General features: G+C 51.8%; 1 protein-coding gene across 3 annotated transcripts in view; it reads left to right on the forward strand.

Annotated features, from left to right (window-relative positions):
* The window catches only part of CCDC146 (coiled-coil domain containing 146), a 121,048-nt gene that overhangs the window by 94,629 nt on the left and 12,064 nt on the right, over nucleotides 1–14,355 (forward strand). For all 3 annotated transcript variants that reach the window (XM_054988309.1, XM_054988310.1, XM_054988312.1), the window contains one exon: nucleotides 1,655–1,883. In XM_054988309.1, coding sequence (XP_054844284.1) covers nucleotides 1,655–1,883 — 229 coding nt within the window. The remainder of the gene's footprint in view (nucleotides 1–1,654; nucleotides 1,884–14,355) is intronic.

The following is a 14,355-nucleotide window of genomic DNA, read 5'->3' on the forward strand; positions in this document are numbered from 1 at the left end:
TGCGTGCAGTGATAAATATTGATAATGTTTTATGAATACGTTGCTCATGGTTATAACTAGCCCAGAGAAGATAGATATTTTTAAAAATATTTTAAATATTTATCATCTTACTATTATTTCACACGTACAATGTGTCCTCATGATAATGTAATCCAGATTAGTTAGTGGACATGAGTCTAGGTAATTTTAAAACCAAATGCCAGACCTTTTACAAGGACATGTTTTATTCTTCAATAATGATCTTAAATTGTAATCATATTAGTAATAGAGATGAAACAAATTACTTCCTCATTTCAGTTACTGTGGTGTGAATTAGCCTGATCATGCAAAGACAATAAAAACTAAAATGTGCTTCCTAATCTATATTAAAGATCTCCCTGCAAGTGCCTTCCAAACATGATCGTGTGTACAAGCTGTCAAGAAACTGACCGCGGTTCAGGCTGTTGGTTTAGTTGGAGGCCAATTAGAAGCAAAAGGAGGCTTTCTCTGGGAAAATGCAGTCAGGGTGACACTGCAAGTTCCCCGCTAGGTAAGGGGGATGAGACGGTGCCACGGGCGCGAGACTAGAGAAGCTTCAGGGCCTGGACATTGAAGGGGGTTTTGCTACCTGCGTTCCATCTCATTCACACATGTCATTCTGGGAGTGAAGTGATTTGTTCCTGACCTGCGAAGAAGTGCTAGTTGCAGAAGTGTGTCATCAGAGGAAAATCTTATTGATTAGTCAAGCTGGTCAGTAGCTTGACTAATCAAACTTGAAGGCTACTATGGGCAGTAGCCTTAAAGTTTGAGCCTTCATTCTAGCTTTGTCTTTCTTGGAGGCAAAATCTTCCCTAAGGATCAGATCCTCGCATGGGATCAGACCTCTGCTCCTGATGCTGTCGTTATGGGTGTGCCTGCAGTTATGCACCATCTTGTCTTTGTTGTCTGAACTTGAGACTCTGAAATGTCTTCTGGATTTTTGAGACCTGGTTGGAAGGTAACATCTGGTTTAGGACCGAAAGCCTTACTGTGTTTGCTAGTTTAACTACTTAGCTTGTTGTTATTTTTTTCTCCTGTTTCGCACACTTCTATTATTTGTTTTTACTTGCACTTCTTTTAATAAACTTTATTAATTACATCTTTGTGGAGTTACTTGGGTTTGCAATGCTTCAATCTGAATCCAGCACCTTGCTAATTTGCCATAGCTACCCAAGTAATTGTTTTGTGGGATTCAGTTTGCAAAGCATCCTACCTTGCAGAGCTGACTTCTGTTTTGCTTAAACCTTGTAGGACTTGGGATTTGCCTCTTGGTCTCAAGCTGAGGGTTAGTCAAAGAGGCTGGTGGTGGCATTGCTACTCTGAAAAGTGAGGACTCACATTCCAGCTTTTGAGTTTTGCTTCTGACCTCCATATGAAAAACAGCCCTGTGGAATGGGAGGGTTTTCTACAGCACCTGCCATAGTCTGGGTTTTTTCCCCCTTTGCTCCTGCATTAATACAGTTTAAAGAACAATACCTCTTCTAATCATGAAAGCTAGTCCATCAATCATATGCTTCCTCCAGTGGCAATAGGTACAGAAAGTTACTGCCGTAACATGAGCTACTTCAACGGGCCAATTTAAAATGAGTTCATCTTTGCAGACTGCCTGAAAATCTTTTCTTTGGCTTCTTTGCAGTGGAGTTATGCTTATTGAACGTGAGGAAGAAGTCTGCATTTTCTATGAGAAAATAAATGTTCAGGAGATGATGAGTCGAGATGGCGACATCGAAATTAACGTGATGGATGAAAAGATCCGCTTTCTAAAGCTCAAACTGACCGAGAAAAAAAGGCAGATTCAATTATCCCTGAAAACGCTGCCGATGAAAAAAAGCCTCGATGCTGATTTAGTGGTCCTCCAGATTCAGGTAGATATGATTTTAAAATATTGCCTCAGTTCAAAGATGGCGTCAAGTCATGGATTGTATAAACCATAGTTTAGAACCCAGGTCATGGTTTGAGCAAAAGTATCCTCTGGTTTTGAACTGATTTTTTGGAGGGGCGGGGGGGTCTTCTCTCGTTTGCTTCTCATTCACATCCGTCTAGTATAAGAAACTCCAGAGACTCCTGGCATGGGAACTTCATGCCTGAGTGGGGATTTGAACTTGGATCTCTGTCATCCTATGAACTAGACATATGGTTTAGCAGGGTTATCAAACCAAACCACATTTAGCATAAACCATGATCTGTAAGCCATAGTTGGTAAATACAGGCATCACATCAAACCTCAGTTAAACTTTTCCTAACCGTGATGATGTAGTATCTGAATGGAATTATCTTTTCCCAATGGAATTTTGTAGTTTAAAGTGGTAAATAAGGCAAACATGGCTATCAGATCCTGAAAGTGTTCATTAATAAAAGCATTATAACCAAGAAAATCTGCATCACCGTATACCAGATTGTTTTTACATGTTCCCTGATATGTCTACCTGCCAATATGGAAGTAATGTGCCAATATTGTGGGAGCACTATATCGGTACCGATATAATGCCAACATTTGTAAACACAGCAATTACGTTTGTTCACTGTCTGTCTTCTGTGCAGCCCCACATGGGACTGCGCCTGCGCCTGCGCAGGCCTGCCGACCGGATTTTTTCTTTTCTAGCAAACGTCCACTAGGGGGCGCACGTCCGATCCAATGCGCATGCGCGGCCGTTTCCCGCCCGAGCGACATTGGGCGACGTCGCCCCCTTTCCCCTCAGTTTCTTCTTTGCCGCCGACCGGTAAAGATCTAGCTGTCCGCTGTGAGGAAACTTTTCCTGTGAGGATCCTGTGAAGATCGAAGATGTCTGAGAAGTCGCTGTTCAAGCGCTGCTCCAACTGCTCCACTAAGATGATGAGGACTGACGGTCACTCGGTTTGCCTCGAGTGTCTGGGCGAGGGACACATCGTCGGGAAGTGTGAGCACTGCCAACGATTCACCCCGAAGGCCAGGGCTGAGAGGGCTAATAGGCTGAACACCTTGTTGTGGAGACGGGCGATGCGGGTTTCGGGGGCTCCCGTTACCCCGGAGGGGCCGCCACCAGCTGGTGGGACGGGTGACACCCCCCCTGAGATGGGATCTCGAAGGGGGCTGCGAGTTCCGCGTCGGTTCGCAAGCCCTTGGCGCCAACGTCGGATCCGACTCGGAAGCGTCACCGTTCCAGGTCCCCGTCGAGGTTGGAACCGACCTTCACGCCGGCTCCGAAGGTGCCGAGATCGTCATCGGAACCGAACATCCCGGCTGGGTCGGTTCCCAAGCCGTCAGACCCGCCGTCGGCTCTGACTCCATCGGTTCCGAAGCCTGCTGAGTCGGCGCGCACCGGCCTCGTTCCTAAGACGGGCGCTCGGTCGGATCCGAAGACAACGGATTCGACTGGCAGGGACCGAAGCTCGGATCCGGTTCCGGCCGACAAGGGCGGCAAGAAGTCCAAGAAGAAGTCAAACCACAGTCAATCGGCTTCGGTCCAAACAGATGAGGTCCTCTGGGAGAGGCCTTTGACTCCGTCGCCGCACCTGTCGCCTCCGCTGCACCACTCGTCTGATGATGATGGTGACCTGCCTGACGCACCACCTCCAGCCCAGCAATGGCCTGCAGGTGATTATGCGGACCGTGAGGACCGGCGTTACCACCAACCGCGAACTGCATTTGACAGAGAGGGTTCCCTGTATGCCAGCTCTCCATCATTTGGCAGGGAGTATTGGGGTGACACTCGAAGTGAGTTCTCCCACTATGGTTCTCCCAGACACGGTTCACCTTACTATCCTGCTGAACCCTACCAAGGCCCGAGTCCCAGTCCTCCATCTGACCCGTCTAGAGATGACGTCATCATTTGAACCGGTCGGGTGTCGCCGTCTGAGGACTACCGACTCTACTCTGAACAGATGGTCAGGATGGCCCGTTCTCTCGACATCGAGATATCGGCCGTTGATCCTAAGCCAAAGGACAAAATTCTTCAATATGTCCAATCCGGGAACCCTCCAACTATTGCCTTCCCATTCACTGAAGGCTTGGTGGAGATCATCCATGACATCTGTGAAAAGCCGGCCTCTGTGTACGCGACGTCCCACAAGTTGGAGGCCCTGTACAAGACACGGGATGATGTTTGTGCATACCTCTTTGCACACCCGCCTCCCTCTTCCCTCATTACAGAGGAAATGCAGACCCGCCAACGCCAGGGGTCCTATGCGGTGCCCATTGACAAGGAGAGCAGGAAGTTGGATTCTTTGGGCAAGAAGCTATACTCTTCTGCTGCCCTGACGCTGAAAATCTCCAACTATTCAGCCATCATGGGGGCGTATCAGATTTTCCTTTGGAACCGCATGGCGGCCTTCATGGAAAAACTCCCAGCAGACCAGAGAGTGTTGGCGAAGGTGATCCTCGATGAGGACCTGAGACTGTCTCGGCAACAAATAAATGCGGGCCGTGACACGGTTGACACCTCTGCGAGAGCATTGGCATCTTCCATCGTCCTGCGCCGGCACTCGTGGCTCCGCACAACTGCGTTGCCGGTGGAGACACGCAATAAGGTGGAGAACCTGCCATTTGAGGGGCAATCCCTGTTTTCTACCAAAACAGATGACTACCTGTCGCAGAAGCGCAAAGATCGTATTACAGCCCGCTCCTATGGCATTCTCCCGACCAGGCCGTCCACCGAGAATCGTGGCCAGTATCGCCCTGCCCAGGGTTATCGTGGACGACAGCACCGGTACCAGCCGTATCCACGCTATGGTTCCTACCGGCCATTCCAACCAACAAGCTCTTACCAGCGCCGGCTGTGGTTCCTATCGGTTCATGATTTTGAACACGAGTCCCAGGGTAAACGATATTCCATCCCCAGACGGATCATCCGGGCCTTACGATGGTGGCTTGATGAAGCTAACCTCCTTGGGGGTGTTGCTTTTGGGTCCATCCAGACCGAGATCACGATCTCGACTGATGCCTCCACGGTAGGATGGGGAGCCCAGTGTGGTGCCCTGAGGGCACATGGGATTTGGTCAGAGCAGGAAAGGAAAGATCATATTAACCTGCTAGAATTGAGAGCGGTCCGTTATGCCCTTATCGCTTTCGCAGACACGCTGCAGCAGAAGGCGGTTCAGGTGCTCACAGACAATTGCACCACGATGTTCTACCTGAACAAGCAGGGGGGAACTACATCCAAGGCCCTCTGCGACGAGGCTGTTCGGATCTGGAACTGGGCCATGGACAGAGGCGTGTTCATTCAGGCGGTCCATATTCCTGGCACCACCAATATCGTCGCGGACACGCTGAGTCGGATGCGATTCGACAGCTACGAATGGACCGTAGCAGACAATTACCTGAACTCCATCTTTTCGGACTGGGGGTTTCCAGACGTAGACCTCTTTGCGACAGAGACCAACAAGAAGGCCCCACGATTCTGCTCCAGGGGAGGGCTAGGTCGCCATTCCCTAGGGGACGCGTTCCAGATACGCTGGACAGGGCACCTGTTTTATGCCTTCCCTCCGTTCCCACTGCTGTCTCGGGTCGTCAGCAAAATCCAGAGGGATGGGCCGCACTTAATTCTGGTGGCCCCCTTCTGGCCCAGACAAGCATGGTTCCAACATGTCATGCAGCTTTCGCAGGGGTCATATTATCGGTTCGCACTGAACCCGGACCTTCTGTCCGACAAAGGGGTTTGGTATCACGACCTACCCAAACTCAACCTCACTGCTTGGCACATTCGGGGACGGAGGGGATGTCTGACAGGGTAGCTGAAATTTTGCTGAATGCCCGTAGGGACACCACTCGCAGGTCATACGCAGCTAAATGGAAGCGTTTTGAGGCCTGGGCTGCTGACACCGAAGTTAATGTTTGGGATTGCCAGTTGTCTTCTGTTTTTGAGTTCCTCCTGTCCCTAAAGGATGGGGGACTCTCTAATTCCTCTATTAAAGTCTATTTGGCTGCCATTTCAGCCTTCCACCCTAAAATAGATGGGAAGACGGTGTTCTCCCACAGTTTGTCGAAGTCTTTTTTGAAGGGGTTGTATAATATGTTTCCACAAGTCAAGGAAATTGTTCCCCAATGGTCACTGCAGGTAGTGCTGACGGGACTTATGAAATCACCCTTCGAACCACTGGCTACTTGTGATTTAAAATGGTTGTCCTGTAAAGCGGCCTTTTTGATAGCCATTACGTCTGCCCGCAGGGTTAGCGAGCTTGCTGCCCTTAGGTGGGATTCTCCCTTTTTAAAGGTCCATCAAAATAAGGTGGTTCTCAGGCCGGACCTTCATTTTAGGCCCAAGGTGTCCACTCAATTTCACACCTCACAGGACATTGTCCTACCTATTTTTTTTCCTGACCCTTCTGATAACTCTGAAAGGGCTTTACATTCCTTGGATGTGAGAAGGGCTATTTTGTTTTACCTCCAACGTACATCACAGTTTAGGAGTGCCAAACAACTGTTTGTGTGCTATTATGGGCCCAGGAAGGGAAAGGCTGCTACAGCCCAGTCAATTTCCCGTTGGGTCACTCAAACTGTTAGAGCCTGCTACTCGCATGCTAAGTTACCTTGCCCTTTGGAAGTAAAAGCTCATTCCACCAGAGCGCAAGCTGCCTCTGCGGCCTTCCTTAGGGGCGTGCCCTTGCAGGACATCTGCAGGGCTGCGACGTGGTCGTCTTCTGACACGTTCGCTAAACATTACGCACTAGATGTGTGGGAAAGGAAAGAGGCTGCTGTTGGTAATGCTGTGCTTCAGTCTCTTTTCCGGTTAGAACACATGCCCGCCTCCTGGGTAAGTGGCTTGTGAGTCTCCCATGTGGGGCTGCACAGAAGACGGACAGTGAAAACAGAGTTGCGCTTATCTAAATCTGGTCTTTACTGTTCATTGACGTCTTCTGTGCAGACACACAACCCTCCCTCCTACCCCGCTGTGTTCTTCCAGATAATGTGAAGGCATTCGGCGGCAAAGGAGAAACTGAGGGGAAAGGGGGCGACGTCGCCCAATGTCGCTCGGGCGGGAAACGGCCGCGCATGCGCATTGGATCGGACGTGCGCCCCCTAGTGGACGTTTGCTAGAAAAGAAAAAATCCGGTCGGCAGGCCTGCGCAGGCGCAGTCCCATGTGGGGCTGCACAGAAGACGTCAATGAACAGTAGTTACAGTAAGCGCAACTCTGTTTTTTTAATGATAACAAAGTTATCAATGGCACCACATGACTCTCTACTTCTTTCTATGTCTAAGATGTGTACAGTGAAGTAAGCTATTATTTGTGTACTGCAAATACGGCAGATATATAGAACTGGACCATAGGACACTGTCAGATGAAAAATGTACTTTTTTGCTGACACAGGAACTGGTGAATTCATTATCTTTTTCCTGTCTATTTTATCTCTCTCTGTGGCCCAGCATCATCAAGTGAGCTTTGTGGCCAACCCAGGTCCTATTCAGACATTCAAACCATTGCATATTGCATACTCTGTTCAGTGTTGTGTTTTAGAAAGCCATGTCTCACTCAAACATTAGTTATGTGACAGAAAATTCCATTTAGATCAATGGAACTTCCATGCTGTTACTGCAAGTAGGGTGTCCTCTGGCTTCCAGAGTGTACTCATGGAGCTTCCACACAGTTGTAGAAGACCAGATTTAGATAATCTGGAGACAACAACCTGCTTATCATATTAAAAGCCTGCCTAAGAGCAACATATGCACAATTATGTGTACTGTGTATGCATCACAACTAATAGCTCTGATCTAGAAATAATTACACGATCGTTAGCCTGTGATACCAGACAGATATTTGCATTCCCATCTACACTGAAAAAGCAATGCAAAAACCTACCCATGTGGTATGATATAGATTAGGGGACAGTCATACTTCTCCAGATGCACACGTGTGTGAACTGGAATCCGAAGAGGCCATGCCAAAAGAGCTTCTGCGTGTGCATAATGTGCAAGGGCCGGCTTTCCCTTTCAGCAGTTGCCTTGTTTGCTGCTCTTGGGGGTTCCCCTGAAACTTTTATGGGGGGGGGGTGTTCGTGAGTGCTGATAAGCCCCATATGCATGCCATAGATCACACACGGCCCTTTGTGTCTCTCTCTTGCAAATTGGAAGAGGAAGCCCACTCCTATAAATGGGTCTCATTTGCAAATTATTTTTGATTGGATTTTTTCCACGAATAGAATGGGAGAATTTCCATTAATTCCCTCTTCCTGTTGCAGCCCACCCCACCCAATTGGCCTTTCATCCTGTTGCTGAGGCTTTCCCTGTCCCCTAAGAGCTAAGCTACAAGTGACGCCTTACACAAGTTGGACACTTGTCAGCTTCCCTCAAGTTTTGATGGGGAATGTAGGCATCCTGGTTTTACAGCTTGGCTCCCCATTACAGCTGCAAGACCAAGATGCCTACATTTCCCATCAAAACTTGAGGGAAGCTGACAAGTGTCCAACCTGTGTAAGGCGTCACTTGTAGCTTGTTTTTTTGGGGAGATCAGTTTGCGGAGGGGAGGGAGGCAAGAAAGTTATGCGTCTTGCATGAGTTGAAAACTTAATCTGGATTCAGCCCCTAGTTTGTAGCAAAGACACTGCAAGGAAAACAGGTAAAATCAGCACCTGCACATTCCGTGCATTCTCTGGGTGGCGTCCACATTATCGAACAAGGTGCCTGAGGCTATTAGGAACACCCCCCACATGCTTCTGTCATTTTGCAAAAAGTGCAATGCAGAAGTATTCGATAGGGCACGCTTGTAGAGGGAGCAGAGCTGTGGCATAATGGATCAGGAGTGGCATCCATCAGAGAGAACGTGTTTTTTCTCAGCCTCTTTGCATTATGTTGTTGTACTAAGAATCTTTGCTGTTAAATTCAAATGTTGTCATTCAAATGCTATCATATTTTGTAATCGACATATTGATTAACTGAATAATTCTATCGTACTTGTCATCTGCCTTGAGTAAGGTAGTAAAGGTAGTAAAGTAATGATCATTGCATAGGAATCATAAAAGGGAGGGTGTATGTGGGATTGTATAATAAAAGAATACTTTTTTTACATTCATGTTGATGTAATAGTAGTTCAGTTCATTAAAACAATGTGGCATTAATCTTGTTCTAGAGGCCGTTCTGCCTACTGTTAAATAATCATGCTGTAAAAATTCTGAAACTTTAGGGTTCATCTTCGTTCTTCTGTGCCTCCACACATGGGACTGCGCAGGCGCAGGCCAGCCGCCGGAGAATTTTCTAGAGCTTCCAAGGCTCCGAAGGGGCCGTCTGTCGCGCGCCTCAGCGACCGTCTTCCCGCCCAAACGGTCACGTGATCCTACAGCGACCAACGGCCCCTTCCCTCAGTTCTCTTCTTGCCGCCGCTTGGAGAGAACGTGAGCTTCGTTGCTCTGTGCTTTTTTGTGCTTCGTGCTTTATTCTGACTGATTGCTTGGCTTTTTGACTTCGGACTTCGTGACCTCGACTATTCTTCGGATCTCGTTTTGGACTTTGTTGTGGACTCGGTAATTTGACTCGGACTGTTTTTGACCTTCCTTTCGCGTGCCCCTGAAGATGGCCTCAAAGGCTCTCTTCAAGCATTGCCTCCAATGCCACACGAAAATGGCCAAGACCGATGGCCATGAACTGTGCCTGTTCTGTTTGGGGGAGACCCATAATGTGACGGCCTGTAAAATTTGCCAGGGTTTCACCAGCAAGGCCCGGCAGGAGCGCAAGGCCCGACTGAACTCCTCCCTGTGGCAGAAGGTCATGTCCGGAGGCGCTCCGTTGCCCTCCTCCAAGGCCGGCCCAAGCCCCTCTGCCGAACGGCATTCCAGAGCTGGCTCAGTGGCCTCCGCGAGGTCGGGGTCGAAACCGCGTCCCCCGAGTACCTCGGCGTCGAGAGCGGCCTCTCCAGCGCAGGGACCGGTGCGGCCGCCCCGTAGCGCGTCATCTACCAGGTCGGATCCGAGACCTACGTCGGAACCGAGGGTCCTGGTACCGAGTCCCCGGTCGGAACCGACATCCAGATCGGTTCCGATGAAGCCTAAGAGGTCGAAGCCGAGGTCCCCTTCGGAGGTGAGGAGCGCGTCGGTTCCGAGGTCTTCTTCGGAACCAGCGAAGAAGAAGAAAAAGACCAAGCACCATCGGTCACCGCGTCCCGCTCCTCAGGAGGAGGTCATCGTGCTTCCTCACACGCCTTCCCCTCACCTGGGCTCCCCGGAGCCAGAAGACATCACCGTTCCTGTGCCGGATCCGATGGCCTTCGAGACGGTGCCCGCAGAGTTCTCGTCGGGGCCGGAGCCGAGCCCGCACCGTCGGAGCCGACCATCGCTTCCCCTTCGGTCGCCGAGGCTGGAACCGAGCCCGTCTCCTCGTCGGAGCCGTCCGTCGCCTGCCCGTCCGTCTCCACCTCCGGTCGGTCGTGAGCGGCATGGTTCCGGGGACAGTGTCCGATCAGTTCGGTCCACTGCGTCCCGGCATCGGCAGGCTTCCTACCTCCCCTCGCCATACCGTTGCCAATGGGAGGGGGCACCTGCGGGCTTCTCCGTGTCGGAACGGAGGCCTTCGACATCGAGGTCGGCGTGGGCTCCCCCTCCGCTCCAGGTTCCGGAATCCCAGCTCGGTTCCGATGAGGAGGATGTGGAGAGTTTTGGCGGCTACCAGTCGGAGTCCTGGTCCGAACCATCGCCGGCTGAGGAGCTAGTGCCATCGGCGGACTCGCCATTCGAGGACCTCCGCATCTACGCCGACCAGATGGCAAGGATGGCCAAGGCTCTCGAGATGGACATCTCCTCGGCAGTTCCCCAGACCAAGGACAAGCTCCTCAAACGCATTTACGGAGACAACCCGGCGTACGTTGGCTTCCCCATGCTCGAGGGTATTGAGGAAATCGTGGAGAAGGTATGGCAGGTGCCCTGTGATCAGCCTCCAACATCCAAGAGGATTGAGCAGCTCTACAAGATCAAGCAGGGTACCTGGCCGGCGCTGGTGAAACACCCTCCACCTTCCTCCTTGGTCACAGAGGAGTTCAACCCCAGGCGATCGGGTCACTCCTCGGTGCCTGCCGATAAGGAGGGCAAGAAGCTGGATGCCATGGGCAGGCGCCAGTACATTGTTTCTTCCCTGGGTCTGAGGATTGCCAACTATCAGACCATCATGGCAGGGTACCAGCTGTACCTCTGGGAGAAGTTGGCATCCTATACACGAGACCTCCCTCCTGAGCAGAAGGCTGTGGTGTCCCTGCTGCAGACAGAGGCTGTGAGGCTGTCTAAGCAGCAGATGAACGCTGGGAGCCACGCTGCTGACACTGCTGCTAGAGGTATGGCGTCGGCGGTGGTCCTCAGGCGCCACTCCTGGTTGCGGTCTACGGCCCTGTCCCAAGAGGTACGTTCCAGGGTGGAGAGCATGCCATTTGAGGGGGACTCGCTGTTCTCCAAGTCGACCGACGAGACCCTGAAGAAAAAGAAGGAGGACCGGCAGACGGCGCGGTCTTTGGGTCTGGCTCCAGCGGACAAGCCCTCCTCCAGGTCACGGTACGCTCCCAGGTCTGGCCCTTACCACTACCAGGGCAGATACCAACAGCAGCGGCCGGGCTACCATCAGTATCCTGCCTACCAGCAGCGGCCTTACCCTCCCGCACAACAGCAGAGGAGGCGTCGGCCCTTCAAGCCTCGTCAGGCACAGCAACCGGCCCAGCAGAAAGATCAGCAGGGCGCCGGGAGGCAGTACTGACGGGTCGCGCCAGCCGTATCCCCGAACTTTTCGGACAGACTTAGTCCACTCCTCTCTGAGTGGGAGTCAATAACATCTGACTCATGGGTCTTAACTATTGTTGAACTGGGATACGGGCTGGAGTTCGTTGAGCTGCCTAGATGCAGTTCACCCCTGACAGCTGTCAATAACACTATGGCCGAGCTGGATGCGGAGATCGTGTCGCTCTTGGCCAAGGGTGCTGTGGAAGAATTGCCCTATGAGGACTCTGTAAAGGGTTTCTTCTCTAGGTTCTTCCTGGTCCCTAAGAAGGATGGGGGTTTACGTCCCATTTTAGATCTGAGGGGCCTTAATGCCTTCCTCAAGGTGACCAAGTTCAAAATGGTTACGTTGGCGGCGGTGATCGCCTTACTGAAGCAAGGGGATTGGTTTGCGGTTCTTGACTTAAAAGACGCATACTTTCACGTGGGCATACGGGAGGAGCACAGGAAGTACCTGAGTTTTGTTTACCGGCATAGGGTTTTCCGGTATAAGGTGCTCCCCTTTGGCCTGTCCACTGCCCCACGAGTGTTCACTAAATGTGTGGCCCCTGTGGTTTCCTTCCTACGGGAAGAAGGCTGTACCATCTTTCCGTACCTCGATGACTGGCTCATCGTGGCTGAATCAGAGTCTAGGCTGGTGCAGGACATGGCTTGGTACTTAGCACTTGCCAACGCCTGGGGCTCCTGGTGAACTTGGAGAAATCCAAGCTGGTGCCCAGCTGCAAGGTGTCCTACATTGGTGCGCTTTTAGACTCTGTAGAGGGTAAGGCCCTGCTCCCCTTGGAGAGGGCTCGGTCCCTGAGGGGTCTTGTGTCCATGTTTAAAAGGAACCGGTTCCAGTCTGTGCGCACTATCCAGTGCTTACTAGGGCATATGGCAGCGGCCACCTCTGTGGTGCCTTTCGCTAGGCTGCGTATGCGCCCTCTCCAGAACTGGTTTGTGCGGAGGTATGATGCTCTACTGCACCCTCCGTCCCTCAAATTCTCTATCCCGAGGGTCATCCTCTCCTCCTTGGACTGGTGGCTGTCTGATGACAACTTGTTTAGAGGGACCCCTTTCGGGTATCAACACCATGACATCACGGTTACCACTGATGCCTCTCTGTTGGGATGGGGGGCTTACTGTGGTGATGTGTCGGTGCAAGATGTCTGGTCTGACAGGGAAAAGACCCTCCATATCAATGTGCTTGAACTAAGGGCCATTCGTTTCGCACTTGTGTCTCTTACAGCACTGCTGAGACATCGTCATGTCCTGGTGCAGACGGACAACACGACTGCCATGTACTACGTGAATCAGCAGGGGGGCACAGTGTCCACGGCCCTGTGCCGGGAAGCCACACTCACTTGGCAGTGGGCTATCAAGAACGGCGTGTCGCTCCGTGCTATACACGTGGCTGGGTCAGACAATGCCCGGGCAGATGCCCTCAGCAGGGCCCCTTTACTAGACCACGAGTGGGAACTGAACGGAGAGTGCATTGGGCCGATCTTCCGGATGTGGGGTCATCCGGTGATAGACGTGTTCGCCACTGCGGCGACCACCAAGGCCCACACGTTCTGTTCCAGGGCAGGGAGCGACCCCCTCTCTATTGGGGATGCCTTCCAGTTTACGTGGACGCAGGGCTTGCACTACATGTTTCCTCCATTCCCCTTGATTCCCAGGGTTCTGTGCAAGATAGAGGAGGACGGGACGGACTGCATCCTAGTGGCCCCCTTCTGGCCACGGCAGGTTTGGTTCCCGAAGCTCCTGCAGATGTCCCAACGGACGTATGTGAGTCTGCCCCCTCGGCAAGACCTTCTCCTAAACGGGAGCCTGGTCCACCACGATCCCAGGAAGCTGCACCTAACGGCTTGGCGGATCGTTCCTCCCCGATAGGCTTTACTGACGAGGTACAGAAGGTCCTCCTGAATGCTCGTCGGCCATCCACTAGGCGCGCTTATGCGGCCAAGTGGCGCAGGTTTGAGCTCTGGGCACTTGCCAGAGGAGTGGTGCCTGACAACAGTCCCTTGGGGGTTGTGTTCGAGTATTTGTGCCACTTGCGTGGCCTAGGCTTGAAGGTTTCCTCCCTCAAGGTCCACCTGGCAGCGATATCAGCTGCTCACACCCGAGTTGAGGGTGCTACGGTGTTTTCTCACCCACAATCCCGCCAGTTCCTTAAGGGCATGTACAATCTTTACCCACCTGTATCAGCGCCAGTGCCTCAGTGGTCGCTGTCCTTGGTGCTCTCACGTCTCATGTTGCCTCCATTTGAACCTATGGCTACATGTCCCTTGGATATGCTATCCTACAAGGTAGCATTCTTGGTGGCCGTCACATCGGCCAGAAGGGTCAGTGAGCTGTCTGCACTGCGGTCTGACCCTCCCTTTCTTGTGTTTCATCCCAACAAGGTGGTCCTGCGTCCCTGCCTTGGGTTCCTGCCCAAGGTGGTGTCCGCCTTCCACCTCTCGCAGGATATTTCACTGCCTGCATTCTTTCCTCAGCCTTCCTCTAAGGGGGAGAAGGCCCTCCATTCCCTAGACTTGAAGAGGGCCCTAGCCTATTACCTTGATAGGACGAAGGGATTCCGCACCTGTCCTCACCTGTTTGTCTGTTTTGGGGCCAAGGACAAGGGTAACAGGGCTTCCTCGCAGACCCTGTCTAGGTGGATTGTGACGGCCATTGGCAAGGCCTATTCCCTGGC

Source organism: Eublepharis macularius, chromosome 9, assembly GCF_028583425.1.
Source record: "Eublepharis macularius isolate TG4126 chromosome 9, MPM_Emac_v1.0, whole genome shotgun sequence".
NCBI classification, from domain to species: domain Eukaryota; kingdom Metazoa; phylum Chordata; class Lepidosauria; order Squamata; family Eublepharidae; genus Eublepharis; species Eublepharis macularius.